The sequence below is a fragment of the Molossus molossus genome, unplaced genomic scaffold, assembly GCF_014108415.1.
Source record: "Molossus molossus isolate mMolMol1 unplaced genomic scaffold, mMolMol1.p scaffold_m16_p_12, whole genome shotgun sequence".
NCBI classification, from domain to species: Eukaryota; Metazoa; Chordata; class Mammalia; order Chiroptera; family Molossidae; genus Molossus; species Molossus molossus.
The window spans coordinates 16,674,263-16,691,573 of NW_023425347.1; the positions used below are offsets into that span (position 1 = coordinate 16,674,263).

The 17,311-nt window shown below is 45.1% G+C and overlaps 1 protein-coding gene across 1 annotated transcript in view; it reads right to left on the reverse strand.

Annotated features, from left to right (window-relative positions):
* Positions 1 to 17,311, reverse strand: part of ABCA4 (ATP binding cassette subfamily A member 4) — a 129,402-nt gene that overhangs the window by 83,050 nt on the left and 29,041 nt on the right. Inside the window, exons 7-11 of the mRNA XM_036255448.1 lie at positions 9,673 to 9,762; positions 7,144 to 7,384; positions 5,995 to 6,134; positions 5,275 to 5,391; positions 4,417 to 4,614 (exon numbers count right to left, since the gene is read on the reverse strand). Of these exons, the coding sequence (XP_036111341.1) occupies positions 4,417 to 4,614; positions 5,275 to 5,391; positions 5,995 to 6,134; positions 7,144 to 7,384; positions 9,673 to 9,762 (786 nt within the window). The remainder of the gene's footprint in view (positions 1 to 4,416; positions 4,615 to 5,274; positions 5,392 to 5,994; positions 6,135 to 7,143; positions 7,385 to 9,672; positions 9,763 to 17,311) is intronic.

The window sequence follows — 17,311 nt, forward strand, 5'->3', positions numbered from 1 at the left end:
GATGAAGAGATTCCCTGGGAATTTGAGGTTGAGAATCAAAAAATACCTAGTATGTGCTCCCTGAACCTGAGTAATTCCAGTCTTGCCATTCAGCCAGAGATGGACACATTAACAGGTAACTCAATCTAACATGGGTAGGATCTAAGAGAAGTGTGAAGAGAGGACTAGGGAAGCACAGAGGAGTGAATGGCTCAACCGATCTGTAAGCAGAAGGTGACATCTGAGAGCTGAGTCTCAAAGAGTGAATGAATAGAAGCTAAACAGATGGAAAAGTCGTTTCAGGCTTGTCTGTCTTCTGTTTCTTCTTTTAGAGAATCACCCTCCCCCCCATACAGTAATCCTGCTAGCTCTGCTTCTCTTTTCCTATGGTGGGCATATGACCCAAACCCCCAACACAGTAACAATCCCCCGGAGGACTCAGGGACAGGTAGAGTAGCCTGGCCAATCAGAAAACTGTCTAGGAGTAATGCTTACACTCTGGGAAAGCAGCTCCCATTCCCAGCAGAAGTTTTGGTGCAAAGATGACTACTGAGGGCTGTAAGCTACTGATGTGTTACCAAATGAAGAGCACTGGCCAGGGTCAAAGAGGGCAGAGGCGAGGGGCAATGTGAGATGAAAGGATGTGAGGGTCTCATGCTGGCATTCAATTCCTAGATCCCCTGAACTTCCAAGTATGTCAACCAATAAATTCTCTCTATTTGTTAAAGCAAAATGACTCTAACAAATGGAGAGAGAAACAACATCTGCAAAAGGAAGAATCCGAAGAGGTCAGGGTATGCCTGAGGGTGGTGAAAGGGCCAGAGCAGGGCCGGAAGGTTGTGAGTGAGCAGGTACTAGGAAGGGGGGCTGGGTGTGTTCCTTGGGCCTGGAATCATTAGGATTTGAGGCGTGAGAATGATGCTGGCAGATGTGTGTTCAGAATGTAGATCTGGTGTCAGTGTGGACAAATGCCTGAGCCAAAAGAGACTGGACCCTGGAGTCCAGGAGAAAGCAACTAGAACAGGCTGGTAGATAAATGACAAGGCCTCTGGGCCTCAGAAAGCCTAGAAAGCAAGAGGTAGAGTTGAGAGATATTTAGGAAACAGAGTAGACAGAGATCAGTGTGATACTGTGATTTGCAATAAAAAATGGATATTTGGCTTTCATCTTTGTATCTGGCACAGAGCTTCTAAAATTTCTTATATGATGAGCACAGAGCTCCTAAAATTTCTTATATGATGAGCATGAGAAAGGTGTCTTTGTTATGTTAATGGTGACTTTTGGAAAGCACCTAAGAAACAGGGGCTGGTTGCCAGGAGAATCAGGTGATTAGAGGGTTGGAAATTTCAGTCTCACTCTCGCCTGCACAGTACCTCCACCCCTGGGAGGGAGGAGGGGCTAGAGATGGAATTCAATCATCAAAGCCCAATTAATTAATCAATCATGTCTATGTAATAAAGCCTCCATAAAAATCCAAAAGGATGTGGTTCTGGGAGCTTCCAGGTTGGTGAATATGCCCCTTACTGTTAGGCAGGATAGATAGTTGCTAGGGCTGGAGGAGGAGAAGGGTAGGGAGGGGAGTTTATCTCATCCACTGAACAAAGAAGTCAGCAGTATTGGGACTCACCAAGATAAAATCACCAGTCTCATAAATTCTGGGAAAAGCCACAACAATGTAAAATGGAGACCTTGAAATCTAGTCTGCTGCCCAAGATATCTGGTAGGGAAACCTTGAAACCTATAGAGGAAGAAAGTATAAAACCCTCAAGCCTCCACCAGGTGGGGTGCTCAGACTAGCTGAGTTGCCCACTTGTGTTTATGCCAAGTGTATTCTTAATACATTTGCATGCTGTGCTTCCTTAATAAATTATCTTGCTTTGCTTTGCTTTGCTTTGCTTTGCTTTGCTTTGCTTTGCTTCAACACTGCTTTCTGTCACTCATTTATCTGAATTTTTTTTCACAAGCCTGACAAAAGCCAATGAGGGGAAAGCCCCCTCCAACTTGGGCAGCTCTCCAGTAACATTTCCACATATCTTACCCTGTGTATCTCTTCCACCTGGTTGTCCCTGTATTACATCCTTTAATAATAAATTGGTAACCTAGCAGGTTTATCTGAGTTCTGTGAGCTGTATTAGTAAGTAAATTGAATCCATGAAGGGGATCATAGACAGTTAAACAACCTGAATTTGTGATTGGTGTTTGAAGTTGAGGGGAGTGGGCAGTGTTATGGGACTGAGGCCTTAATTTGTGGGGTGTGATGTGGTCTCCAGGTGGATAGTGTCAGAACTGAATTGAATTGTGGGACACCCAACTGGTATTGGATAATTGCTTGGTGATGTAGGAAAAAACCCCATGCATTGGATTTGGGTGCAGAATTATCTGGTGACTGGACATGATAGAGGCAGTAGAGGGGTCAGAATAGGCTCTGAATTCAGGCAGCTCCAGGATCTTACTTAATCTCTTTAAACCTCAGTTTCTGCATCTGTAAATTGGGAGCAATAATAGTGCACACTTCATGGAGTTGTGAGGATTAAATGAGATCGTGTATACATAGACCTAAGAAGAAAGGTTCATTTGATGTGAATCCTAAGAAGGAAATTATCTGCCAAGGTGGATTCCTCATGGTCAACTGAGAACCCAAATTTTATAAATAATAATGTTACCATTATAACTAGCTAGTTATTAATAATAGAAAAAAAGTAAAAGGGAGGCCAGACATTATAAGCATGGCCATATGGGCAGCTTCGCCAGGAAGCTGCAACTTTAGAGTCTCCAGGGAACAACTGGTCCATTCCCTGAAAATCACTGAGGAAAGGGGGCCAACAACGGGGAGATGGACACATGCACAGTAAAGTTGGGGTGACATAGGAAGCTTGTTAATTCAACCTAGAAACAAAGATAAAGAGCTAATGGGGCACAGCCACTGCAAGCATGGGAAATCTTAGAAGATTAAAATCCCCAGACAGAGGAATTCTCTCTGTTTCCTCTGGTTTCGCTCCTACTTCCTTGCATTTGCCTGTGTTTGTAGAAGCCACGTGGTCCACGGCCCTGTGGACCCCACACACAATAGACCGATGGCCTACATCTGGGAACACAAGCTGAGCTAACCTGATGCTGGATTGGACTGTGCAAATATGGAGCAGAAACTTTGGTCAACAGCTTTAATCCTAGCTCTGCTAAGGACACAGCTACACTTCTTTCGTGGTGGGATGGAAGGAGAGGGGACTTTGGAAACTCAGGGATTTAATTCCACAGAAATAAAGTTTTCTATAATAGCTCACCCTCCCGTTCGAGTCTCAGAAAATTCCTTTTCTTGTGACATTGCAAAAAGTTCATTTCTTCCAGCAACAGGTGGGGACATGGAGAGCTTCCCACCGATAACAATAGGCACCTAGCCAGCATTAACTGACGGGGTTCTCATATCCTCTGTACACCAGAAAAGCCCCCAGACTGAACTCTCGGTTTCCCATACTATGCCCTGCTCTTTAATCTGGCTGAGTCAACTATTACAAAGGAGTTCATGGTTTCATCTTTCTACCAATGGACTAAGACCTGCCCTGTCCAATCAGAACTACTTCATAATTACCAATCAGGGTACATAATGCCGACCAATCAGGACTGTGCAATTCGGGCCAATCAAAAGTGTACACATTTAAATATCTCACTTACATAAAAGGGACCTAATGGGAATGTGGGTGGGAACTTTTGCTAGAAAAGAAAGCCTCCCCTTTGTCTCCACGGAACACAATTTAGATTGCTACCTGATCTGTGTCTCCTGGGTTGCAACTCTTTTTGCCCAAATAAATGCTTTTAAAAAATTCTTCATTATAATCTATAATTAATTTTGGTTTACCTATGTAAAAGCACTTCACCCAGGGTTTGGCACAAAGTTACACTGGACAGTGATAGCTGTTCTGCGGAAGGGAAGAAAAATGAGAATGGGGGATGATGCTAAATTCTCTAGCTTGAAAATTTGGAGAAATGCTGAGGACAATAATTAGCACAGGAGAATACAAATTTGTTTTTAAAATAGTTGAGTCTGATGTACCTGCAGAACCTGGGGTGAGAATGTCCAGCAAACAGTGGGGTCTCTGACTCGAGGTTTGGAAGACACTGGCCAGTGACGGTCACTGAAGCAACGGCAGAGAGGAGAAGGTTGAGGACAGACAAAGACACTTCAGGGACTGCAAGGAAGGAGGAGTCAGGGAGCCAGCAGGAGGCAGGAGATGTGAAGAGGGAACTGCTTTAAGTGTGGATAAGCTGTTAGAGAACAGGATCCATCTCTGTTTGGGGGCTGTAGGAATTCCTATTTCTTCAGTGGGGAAAATGAGAGCTGAAACCAAAAACCACTTGACTTGCTGCAAAATCTCTGGGCCCACCCACAGGGCTGTCTTCAAGGGACCCAGTGCGGCTGTTAGGTGGCTTGCTGTCCCTTACCTCCAGGTATTGATTAGCCAGGTGTAGGGCACGATCAGTGATGTTAAATATGTCTCTCCAGTCGAAGTTGGTCATGTCATCAGCCCGGCTCTCTCGGGGACCGTTACTGAGGAAGTTCAGCACAGCTTGGGCAGTAATAGTTTCTTCACCAAACTGCTTATTCAGAAAGACTTTTACTGTTGGGTTCGCCAGTGTGTCCTTGGGAAGAAACAATACAGTCACAGCACTTAGAAAATTCTACAGGATCTTTGGTCTTGATCTGGAGGCATTTCCAATTGTTAATGAATAGGTATAGAGACTCAGGCTCCCTAAAACACTAGTGGTTTTTTTCCATCATAAGGCATAGCTATCTATATCCCAGTTCCCCCAAATACATAAGCCTCTATAACAGAGGGAGGATGTGTATGTTGGGGAGGGGAGAGGGGGGCAGGGGAAATGGTATATAGGAAACTTTCTTTTTCTTATGGATCTTTGCATTCTCTTTTAATTATCTCCACTGTATTGAACCCTTGTCTCCTGGCTTTGCAAGGCTGGAAATCAGAACTATCTTTGCAATTACAGAGCTGGCTCCTTGAGGAGATCCTTCTTTGAATCTGAGGCCCTCAAGTGAATTCACAAAAGCAAGAAACCTCAGGAAGCCACTGGTCTTGTGGAAGTTTTTACATTTCCCCAGAACAGAAGAAATGTATTTCCTACCCAAAGTCAGGGACTCCACTTGGTGACAGCTTCTAGAACGGGTGCCTTTGGGCCCTGCTTGTTATATTTTGATCTAACTCCAGTAGTGATTAACCTTTACTGAGGAAAGGAAACAAGGGGCACTTTTCTGGTCCTTCTCCTCCCCTCCCCCGCCATCCGTACTCTGATGATGGTCATCTGTGTGCTCCGGTCAAAGAAGTACCAGACCTGGGGCCCCACTTCTTCCCAGGCTCTGACCAACTTCCTAACACGCTCCAGCTCCTCGAAGGTCGAGTTGGCCTAAAACCAGAGACAAGAACAGAGAGAAGAGAAGTCAGATAGACCCTTCGGTTATACCTTTCCTGCTCATGTCACAAACTCTCAACGTTTAGGAAAGGCTTTTCAAGGATATCTTTAAGTTTTTCAGTTTACTGATATTTTCCAGAACAATCCGCTATTTCCCAGCTTCCCAGACTGACAGGATCTAATTTCTTAGTATCTCAGAAGTACATGTAATATTGATGATGTTATCATCTCAGAACATAAGGAAAGCTGGAGTTGGACTCCCTGTGAGCAAATGCTCTTCCCCCTCCCTCCCTTTGTTTCAGGTAGCCAGGATGCACAGAACGGGGACCCTTCCAGGAGGGATATAATTCAGGTGCTGGGAACAACACCTCATTGGAGGCTGGGTGGAGAGAGAGGGCCCAGGCAGGGGTGCGGGCACAAAGCATTTCGATGATGGGGGAGGAACTCAAGGGCCTACTTAGCAAAAACAAACAGGAGCCTCACTACCAGGGGGCTCTCCCTGCCCCTGTCCCTCTCTCCCATCCTCTCTCTCCTCTCCCTGTCTCTCATTCTTCTGGGTGGTCCGAGGTAGAAGGAACAAGACCAGCTGGGACTTACGTTCTTCAGTATCCTGCGAGCTGCAGGGGAATCCGGAGTAAAGAGGATTTTCCCCATCAGCAGAGGCTTTGCTGCCCTCCAGGCTATTTTGGTGAGAGGGTTGGACTCCAGGCTGTGGATCAGCGCATTGCAAAAGGTGGCTGCCAGGAGAGAGGTGACAGATTTTATAGAAACTCCCAGTTGCTCAGAGCTAAACATGGTCATCAGTGTGTTCAAATCACATGTCTTATTCAACTCTATGCAGGATTTGACAAAGAACATAAATTAAAAGCTGTATGTACCCCACCAATAACAAGCTCATCATTAGTAAGTAACAAAATGCCACAGTTCATCTCAGTAAGGGCCTCGTCAGAGAAACAAAGGATGGGGCTCGCCCTGTGGTTTCTTCTAAAGCAGAAGGCCGAGAAGCCTGCTTATGAGTATTGCAAGGGACAGAGGCCATTCTCAGATGAGAGGGACCGAGAGGCCACACACGGCCTCCCCTTAGAATCTCAGCCTTAGTCTCAATGATTTCCCTTCAATTAGCTGCTTAACTTCTTGGTTGTGTGTGGCTGTTTCCAGGCCCAAAGACTTCTGGCGTACGCCTCGCTGCCTCTTTAATGTTTAACCTGAGGGTCACCCAGTTGCATTTCTTCCCCACTCCACTCCCCTGTACCCCGTAGGGGCCAAAAAGAAAAAGAAAAAAAAAAGACATTGAAAGGTGGGAAAGAGAACTTGCCAGGGACTTGCCATTGGGAACATAATTCGGTACTAGACACACAGATTTTCATTGCATTGTGTTTGTAAAAACACCCCACAACCCTGTGTACTTGCCAGGGCCCTTCTGACCTGAGCTTGGCTTGCAGCGCTGGCTGCCTCCTCATTTGTCTTTCTTCTCTCCCTCTAGAACGTAACCCTAGTTCAATCAGATCAGTGGGGGATGTCCTCTCTGTTCTCCTTCCAAGTGGATCTCAGTTCTTTCCATGGCTCACATCCAGCACTCTGGAGGCGCACCTCCCCCTTTCTATAAGGGGAACATTTTTTCTGGGAGGAGACGCTCAACAAGACCGAGGGAGAGTCAACCCTGTCCGGTTCTACCTGAAAGTGTCAAACCGCCGGCTTGACTGACAGCAGCGCCTGATTTACGTACAGAGGGCTCAGAAAACTCACTTGTGCTTTTGTCATACGAATAGACAGGATCTTTCCTCGCAGAGTCAATCCCCAGGAAGGCCTTGTAGTTATTGTCTTCATACCAGTTGAAGGAGAACACCTGGGAGCCTCCTCCCTCTGGGTAGCCACACAAGAGGTCAGACAGGACGCCCGTCAGCTGTGTGAAGGTCTCTGGACCACCAGTCTGCACGAGGGGCCTGGCCACCCACAGCAAGTCTTGGACACTTGGTCGATGGATGAACTGGGGCAAGGCAAAGATTTCGCTTATCTTAAGGCAGCCACAGTCATGATCTACTGTGAAATCAAGTTCCAAAGCATCGGAGAGATCTCCACATATGTACTTTACTCTCACATGTAAAAGAAAACATCCACATTCTCAGCAAACTTAAACCCTACTGCCAGCGACTCGGAGCCTAAGAGGGAACTAAGATAAGCCTTGAAGAACATCAAAGAGTGAACCCCGACTTATTTTAATATCACTTCTCTCTTCTAGTCCTCTTTACTTGAATTCCTTGGGAATATGTCTTTGGGGAAATGTAGAGAATACGTCTCTGTAAGCAGTTCTTGGGGTCTGTTATTCCACCAAGATAGGGATACTGGAGAAAAATGGGAAATAAAGTGATAGAGGAATGGCTCTGTCCTAGAAGGGTAAGATCAGAGCAAAGTTCTTCAGCCAAACAGTTTAGGATTTAGTTTCTTATAGTGAGAAAATTAGCTTCTCATCAATTTAATTTTATCAAATGTGAACTTGTCCATTTTCCTGAAATGTGTGATTTGTGCGTGTGCGTGTGTGTGTGTGTGTGTGTAAGATCCAAGCAAATACAAAATGGATGATGTCTCCATGTTTGGAAAAACGCTTCTTAAGAAGAACACCACTTTTTAACTCTGCACCCAACGAAGAAGAGGCCGGCGGTCTCCTTTCCGGATGGGGGCCTGTGGTACCCTCTGGCCTCATCCTTTGAAGGTAGCTCTGCAATGCTTCGAACTAAGTCAAGGGCTGCCGGAGTTGCCAGGGTCTCAGCTCCCACAGTGCCATCTGACTTTGCTTTGAGGGAAAATCCAAAATAAAACAATGCCGCTTTTATTCCCCTACCACACATTACTCATTTTCAAAGGCACTTGGGAATTTAAAAAACCATTAGGATTCAATCAGGTGAGACTGAAAACAGTTCCCCTCCTGCAGTAAGTGATGTTTACCTGTCATCCCCTCTCTTTGTCCACATGCCAACACTCGCCCTCTGAAACCACCGAGCGCCCAGTAGAATCCACACAGTGAGTCATGCCTATAATCACAGTCTAGGCTTCAATAATAAAGTCGGCATCTCAAACCGCTTCCACAACAGTATGTCTTATTGCAGTCTTGTAAGGGGTTATTATTATGTTGCTCATTGAATCCAAGCACTCAGAGATGAAGGGGCTGTTCCAGGGTCAAATGGTCCAGTATCAGTTCACGTAAACGGGGCCATCTGCTTCACCCTAGTTCATCAAAGCTTAGACTTGCTATCTAGACAGGCAAGAAACCTTCCAGCACTCCCACATATGATTTGGGAATTTTTTTTTTTTTTTTTTTACATTCTCAATCAACATCCACCCTATTATACTGATATGAATGTTTTAAATGCTTGTAAATAAAAGAATGTTAAACAAAGACTCCCGGCACAGCAGGTGGCCATCAGGACGACGGGCCCTTCTCTAACTCTCCCTGCACAGTCCCCCCCCCCCCCAACCTTCTCTGCTTCCTCTGCCTAGCGCGAGCTCAGCTTTATGAAAATAGATTCCAACCATACAATTTTGCAGCTTGGCTAAGCCCAAATCAGCTGAGACTACAGGAGGGGCAAAAAAGTTTAGGAAAAAGTATGTTTCATCTTTTGCCACCCTTATGATACTCCTCCTCCTTACAAGTAATTGTTTATTTCACATCCCTCTTCCCCATTGGGCTGCATGTTTCACAAGGGCAGTGACCATATCTGTTCATCCGTGTGCCCCCAGCACTTCTCATTTATTGAGTGGAAGATCGATTTCTATATGGGCAAATGCTCATGCAACCAGATGCTAATAAAAACATGCACCTCTTTCACACAAAAAGTCAATTACTTTCATTGTGATGAAATGAGTCAATATACGTAAGACACTTAGTCCTGCAGGGACTCTATAAAGGTGTGCTACTACTGTTGTGGTATAGATTAACGTCGATTTCAAGAGCACAGTGGAATAACAGACCACCTCAGTACTAGAAACACTTAGAGTCCACTGATAGTGAGTCCACTGATAATCTGTGCCACACCAACCAAATCCACATGTCTTCTTGGGTGTGACATCAGAAGGATGAGTCCCTACTTTTTGCCTCTGACTCAGGAGCACAGGTAATTTAGGATATAAACAAGTTCTTTGAAACTGCTGGATGGAAAGATCAAATGTATTTCTCCATGAACAGGTTTGAAGTACAATTAAATTGTTTGACATAATAAGCATAGTAAATTGGTGGAAAGATAAAGTTAAATTATAATTAACTGTCATCAGGCCACTTACCTCTTGGATTCTTGGTGACGTATCAGATAATATTCTTGCCCAGGATCTCAGATTGATACCTTGAGAACTGCTGTCTAGGAGTGTAGGAAGCTGTAATTGATGGGAAAATGTTTTTTAAAATACACACATAGTTATATATTTACACATAGGCGCTATCTGATCTGTGTGCTTGAAAAACATGTCTTCCCTTCTTTCCCATCACAGAACCCTTTCTGCAAGATCACTTTCAGAAACAAACTTCTTTTACCTAATTGAGAAAATCAAAGGCTCTTACTGCGAGTCACCCTGCTGAGCTAGTCAATCACAAATAGTTTCACTGTGACATGAAATACACCAAATGATTCTGATTGTTGGTTTAGTGACAAGACTCCTGACGGGGGGAAAACAGAGCGTCAAGGAAGGGGGTGTCCATCTGTTCCCTTTGGGCCTCATATACACCCCCAGCTTTCTCAACAGTGTTCACGTCTTTGTGTCCGTAACGCAGCTTGTGTGGCTTCCTCTGTTCAACACCACTTTCCTTTTTAATTTTTTTCTTTATTTACTTTAGAGAGAGAGGAAGGGAAAAGGAGAAAGAGATGGAAACATCAATGAGAAAGAACATCGATTGGCTGCCTCCTGCATGCCCCTCACTGGGGATTTGGCCCACAACCTGGGCATGTGCCCTGACCGTGAATCAAACTGGTGACCTCTTGGTGCATGGGTCGACGCTCAACCACTGAGCCACATCGGCTGTTCAACACCGCTTTCTTATGTAAAAAATTCAGCCAGTTACATCACCTTGCTTTCAAGCACCTGGGCTGAGGGTGGCTTGGAAGAGAAAAAAGTCCCCTTGCGGATTCTTCAGTGAGAACAGAGTTCTGGTGACTCCAGGCCCATGTGACAACACAGAATGTCCATGCGTCTTCCTCAGTGGTGGGGAATGTGGATGTCCGCTTGCTGGTTCTCAGTCCCAGAGCCCGTTGCAAACACCTTGTTTTCCGGAAACCAAGTTCGAGTCCTGAATGAATGACTTCGTTCTTCGTAGCTTCAAAACTGCTTGAATCACTGATTCAATTTTTTCCAGGATTGAATTCTTAGTTTTAAAACTGGTTTCCTAACTCAAGTGTGCATTTTGGCTAGGCCCAGAGGGGATCTGCATTTTAACAAGCTGGGCATGTAATTCTGATTCAAATACTTGTGACCACAAGCCACAAACTCAGCATCTTACTTGCCAGCGCGGTTCCCCTAATGATGGGTGGGTGGATCCAGCTGCAGCAAAGCGGAGAAGCAGGTGCAGTTAGACTCCGACCAGCCTTGCCTCTCACTTCTAGCAATAAGTCTTGCTCCCCTTTCTCCTGCTTCAGGTCCAAGGATGCATTCTCTCACCCTGAAGCTGAAGAATAACTGTAGGCACACTCATGGAGCATTTGAGGCTTATTTTCTGACTCTAAAATGAAAGGCTTGTGGTGCATGACAGCTACACAGCAGACAGGAGGAGACTTTTCCAGGCTCAGGAGGAGCAAATCCACCATTGAAACTGTCCCACTGAGAAGTATCTTTTCTCCCTGACCTTAACACTGGGCCTAGCGTTGGTCTTGCCATGACTTACTTCAATCGCCTTACAAAGAGCTTCAGTGTATGCTGGGAAGAGCACTTTAATTCCTGTTTTGCCCATGGGAGGGTGGGGCTGAGAAGACTTGGTAGAAAGAGATGAAGAGAGCAGGTGAAAAATGTTTGCCAGAGGTAAGTTGTCCAAATCCTGTGGATTCTTCTCCTAACTTTCAGAATTAAGATCATTCACGTAACAGAGAGCTGTCCCCTGGTAAGTTTAGATGCCAATCTTTTCTCTATGGCCCCTTCTTGCCCTTGTCCTGTTCTGTTCTTCCAGGGCACTGTGTCTCTTTCCCTCCCTGCACTCTTCACCACTGCGAATTATTCTGCCATTTACTTGCCATCTGTCTCTCTTGGTAGATGCTAAGGTCCATGCAGAGAGGAACCATGTCCTATATACATATAATTTGATGAATAAATGCTCTTATTATAGCAACAAGCAGACTGCCTATAATTGTTTATGTACAGGATACTCCATAAAATGATACGATCATTTAGGGCACTGTATTAGTCAGGGATCTCGGAGAAACAGATCCAATAGATGTATATGTTTTATATATTATATATAGCAGGTCCTTGAATAACATTTCAGTCAATGTTCAATGTTGTTTTATTAAATGTTTTTTTGTTATAACATTGATGCAATGTTATAGGAACTTAACTCTTATTTATATCAGTCTATGGTAAATTGGTTTTGTTATATGTTTTTTGCTTAAAGTCACAGAACCTATCAACAATGTTAAGTGAGGACTTACTATAATATATATATGATATATATATATTATAAAATGAATGTGTGTTTGTGTATGCAGAGATTTATTATAGCGCTGGCTGGTTTGGAGCATCATCCCATGGTTCAGTTCCTGGTCAGGGCACAAACCGAGGTTGTAGGTTCAGTGCCCAGTTGGGTGCATACAGAAAGCATCGGATGGATGTTTCTTTCTCACATCAATGTTTCTCTCTCTCAAATCAATAGAAACATATTCTTGCATGAGGATTTTTTTTTATCCTCATCCGAAGACATTTTTCCATTTTTTGTTCAGACAGAGTGGGAGGGAGAGAGAGAAACATTGACGTGAAAGGGACACATCGAGTGGTTGCCACCCGCATGACCAACCAGGGCCGAGGACAAACTGCAACCGAGGTACATCCCCTTAGCGGGAACTGAACCCGGGTCTCTCTAGACCGCAGGCTGACACTCTAACCACTGAGCCAAACTGGTCAGGGCAAGGATTTTTTTTTAAAAAGTAGAATTTTAAAAAAAGAATTGGCTTATCCAAGTTTGGAGGCCGGCAAATCCCAAGGTCTGCAGGGAGAGTGGGCAGGCTGGAGACCCAGGAGGAGCTGATGCCACAGTTTGTGAAGAAGCCAGTGTCCCTGCTCAGAGACAGGTGGGCAGGAAGGACTCTGTCCGACTGGGCGGAGGGTCAGCCCTTTTGTTCCATTCAGGGCTCTGACTGGATGAGGCCCACTCACGTGGGGGAGGACAATCCGCTTTGCTCAGTCTATCGATTTAAATGTTAATATCCATCAAAAACACCCAGGATGATGTCTGACCAGTATCTGGGGCCTCCAGAGCATTTGCGAATGATCGCTTCAGGAGGAAAACAAAACCCACTGTTTGTCAGCATTCTGTTACTTCCAGCCGATTGCGATCTCAGAGACAGTTACACACTTTGACAAATGTGTGCTGTCCGCCATGGGCAGGTGCTGGGAGTACAGCAAGGAGCCAAGCAAAGCCCTTTCCGAAGCTCCCCTTCAAGAATCCCACTGATGTTTCTTCAGCCTTCCCATCATTATTGTCACGTATATGCACTCAAAACGCTCACATATGAAAGAAAAAACTCTGATCTCTCATCTTGCTGTAGCTACAGTTTAACCTCCCTGCATTTTCACACTTCTTAGACTAGTCCACGCAGGACTTCACTTTTTCACCAACCCCTCCCTATTTTCCACCCTCACCACGCTATTCAGAAGCTTTGACTAGAACCCTCCATTTCAGACTAGTTTTTAAGTCTAATAGACATTTTGGGTTCTTATCTTTTCAGACTTCTCTGCTTAGTATTGTTATTATTTTCTTTTACTGATGTTAGAGAGAGAGGAAGGGAGAGGGAGAGAGAGATAGAAACATCAATGAGAGAGAACATCGAGTGGCCGCCTCCTGCATGCCCCCCACTGGGGATTTGGCCCACAACCTGGGCATGTACCCCGACTGGGAATTGAACCGGCGACCTCTTGGTGCGTGGGTCAAAGCTCAACCACTGAGCTACACAGGCCAGGCTCTTGACACTTTTGATTGTGTCTTTTTCCTTCCTTGACAGCTCTGTCATTGCTCTCCTCTGGCTTGCTCTGTTCCTTCTCTGCCTTTCCCCCCAGCTCCTCTGCCTCCACCTTCCCCTCCAGTGCCGAGGTGCCTGGGGGCTCCACACCACCTCCTCTCACTCTGCACACTTTCCCTGGTAGTCTCGTTCCCTTCATCATTTAATCTGCTACTTTTCTGTGGATGACCTCTAAGTCTGCATCTCCAACCCGGACCTCTCCCCATGAGCTCCAGACTCATACACCCAACTGTCTGCTGGACCTCTGCCCAGATCCAATTATCCTGAACCAATCACACCACCCTCCCTCGAACCAGCCTCTTTTCTGCGCACTCTTTTCCAGTTGGTGGCACCACCTTCTGCCAGTCACCACAGCTGGCAGCCGGGCAGCCGTCCTTGATCTTTCCCCATTTCACTTCCATTTCAGAATTCCCAGCCTGGAGATCTAAAACCTGGAGCCATGTCCAGTGTGGGGCAGCAGGAGCCCTCTGGAGCCCAAAGAAGCTGTGCAGGGGGGAAAACAATCAGGTCCTAGGGGAGGGGAAGGCACTTACAAGGGGCTGGGATCCCAGAGGCACAGAAAGTACAGAACTGTCACATGCATGTCTCCAGAGACTGGACATCAATGCATCAGTCATCAGCTCTATCTCTTTTAATTTCTTCCCCTTCTCTGTGAGATTGTCGTCTGTTCTCCTGACTTTACTGTGGGCCGGAGATGGTCTGTGGCTGTGTTCTGCCTAGAAGGGCATCTTCTCTCTCCATTCCCTCTCCTTCACCTCCACTGGCTCTGCTCACACTGGTCTGAAATCTCAGTCCTGCATCAAATTCAGCTCATTGAAAAGCACCTGTTCTCTATCCAGAGCTACATGTACTGATATCTATCTACTAATACAGATAGATATCTACATGTACATTTTTAAGGCTCTTAATTTTGTTTTTGCAATTTAATTGACCTTGAAGAATCTATTTAATAAATAATCTGGTGTGATTTCTCAGCAATCATTGCAAATACTTAGGACTGTTTGTAAAATGGGAAAATCTGAACTATAAACTAGTTTCTGAATTTCAGAATTTATGAATGTTTAATTGAACAGTAAAGTTTAATATTACCTTCCTTAAACATTCAAGTTAATGTTTATTCGTTTTCATTCTAAAGTTTTTCTTTGTATTTTAGAGCCATATTTTTTTTCTCTCTTCTTTTTGAGTCTCCAAGATTTTTAGAGGCCTCTGCAAAGCGTGTGGCACTTAGAACCACACCTATCATTTTAGGGCCTAATAGATAAACCGCCAACCCGCCCATCCCACCCCCTCACGCAGCCCCGAGAGCCGGAGTCAGCTGACCTGAAGCCCCTCCCCTTCCCCAGGCCTTTCCCTCACTGCCCTGCTCTTCCCGCCTCCCTTCCCATGCGTTAGGTAACCCTCCTAACTGCTCCCAGAATGCTCAGTGCACTCATTTATCACTCTTTTATGGGTTTGCAATTATTTTTTAATATATTTTCATTGTTTTTTTAGAGAGAGAGTGGAAGGGAGAGAGAGATAGAACCAGTGATGTGAGAGAGAAACATCGATCAGCTGCCTCCTGCATGGCCCCTACTGGGAACTGAACCTACAACCTGGGCTTGTGCCCTGACTGGGAATCAAACTGGGACCTCTCAGTCCAGGGGATGGCACTTAATCCACTGAGCCACACTGGCTGGGTGGTTTGCAATTATTATTATTATTTTTCCTTTATTGATTTTAGAGAGAGAGGAAGGGAGAAGGAGAGAGAGAGAGAGAAACATTGATGAGAGAGAACATCAACTGACCGGGAATCAAACTGGCGACCTCTTAGTGCACGGGTCGAGGCTCGACCACTGAGCTACACCAGCCGGGCCAATTATTTATTTATTTATTGTATCCTCGCCTGAGGACACTTTTCCATTTTTTGTTCAGATAGAATGGGAGGGAGAGAGAGGAAGAGAGAGAGAAACATCGATGTGAAAAGGACACATCGAGTGGCTGCCACCCACACGACCAACCAGGGCCGGGGACAAACTGCAACCGAGGTACGTGTCCTTAGCGGGAACCGAACCCGGGTCTCTCTGGACCGCAGGCCGACGCTCTAACCACTGAGCCAAACCGGCCAGGGCGGGCCAATTATTTTTAATGTATGTGTTCATTACACTGTAAACTCGTACATTAGCATAGGAATAGATTTTATTTTGTTTTTTATTTCCTCAGGGGATGCCATATAGTAGGTGCTCAATAAATATGTGTGGTGTTAATTAATGAGTAAATTAACTGTAATCTAATGGAAAATCTATTGAGGTTTTTAAGCTGCATGTCTCTACAGGTATGATGGTGACTTACAGGAAGGGAGTGAGGTCCATTCCACCTGGGGACAGGGAAGGTGAAGCTGGAGCTGAGGATCACTTGACAATAGGGAGAGTGAGGGCGCAGTTTGCACACAGCAGGGGAGGGCCAGGAATTCCTGGTGGGGGGGGTGGTGACTGGACAGATGGTCAGATAAGAAAGGACAGGACCAGGCATTTGCTGAGAGGAAACCAGGGGGACAACAGCTTGAGATGCATTTTTATGTCCCATTAACACCCTTTTTTCATCTTGTCAATAATTTAATAATAGTTATTATTCAAATATTTACTGAGCCCCTGCTGTGTTCCTGGTACTATGGCTGCAATTTCTCTTCTACTGCTTTCCAGTGGAGATGATAAAAAGTGAGAGTCTTGTACTCATACCTCTGTTTTAGATACCACTCTGTCTCACACCAGCGCCTCCATTCCCCCCACCCCGCTTCCCGGCAGCCCTCCATATGAACCTGGTCACCAACTGTCTCAACGATGTTGCCATACACTATAAAATAACTTTCCCAGGACTCTCCTCTTCCTTTCGTTCTCCTATTATCTATCCAAACGGTCATCGATTGTTCCTGCCAGAAAAACTGGAAGAGAATGTGAATTTATTTGAGAGGCAATGTGAAAAATCTTTAGAAAAAAGGTCATAGACTAAATGATAGTCTCTCTCTCTCTCTCTCTCTCTCTCTCTCTCTCTCTCACACACACACACACACACACACCACTGCTTCCTATGCCAAACAAGTTCTCTTAATTTCCAAAATCACAAGTAACGCTTCCATGTCACAATTAGGCTCAGCACAGCCAGCCCAAGTTCAAGGTCTGGCTAGACCTCCTAAGGAGGCTGGATCTACAAATAAGGCTTTGGAAAGGTTATGTCTCTATCATCTCCCATCAGCTGTGGTTGATCCGAGGGGTCCTTGGGCTTTGATCATATACCTAAGAAATGGATACAAGGCCCTAGCTAGAAGCCAAGAAGATAGATTCCGGTTATTTGAGGTCTCTGTTTGGGTTCTCAAGGGACAAGAAACATGCCTGTCCTTAGGGACTGTGGAATACTTTTTTCTGAAGGCAGAATAAAACATGTTAGTTACTTTAAAACTCTTGTTTGAGCAGTATTTGCTGATGCTTTAGATCCAATGGGGTAATTAAACAAATACCATGTTGCCAGCATACAAAAGGAATGTTTTATGAGTTGAATTTTTTTGTTTTACCTTCTCTGATTCAAAGAAGACCATCTGGAAAACAGTACTGATTTCTAAGTTGGGGATCTACCTAACACAAGGGTAAATCGTTAGCTATAGGTTGAAAGTATTTGCAGAGGGATGACATGGCCCGTCGGAGCCAGTGGAAGGTTCTGGAGTGAAGGATGAGCTGCTG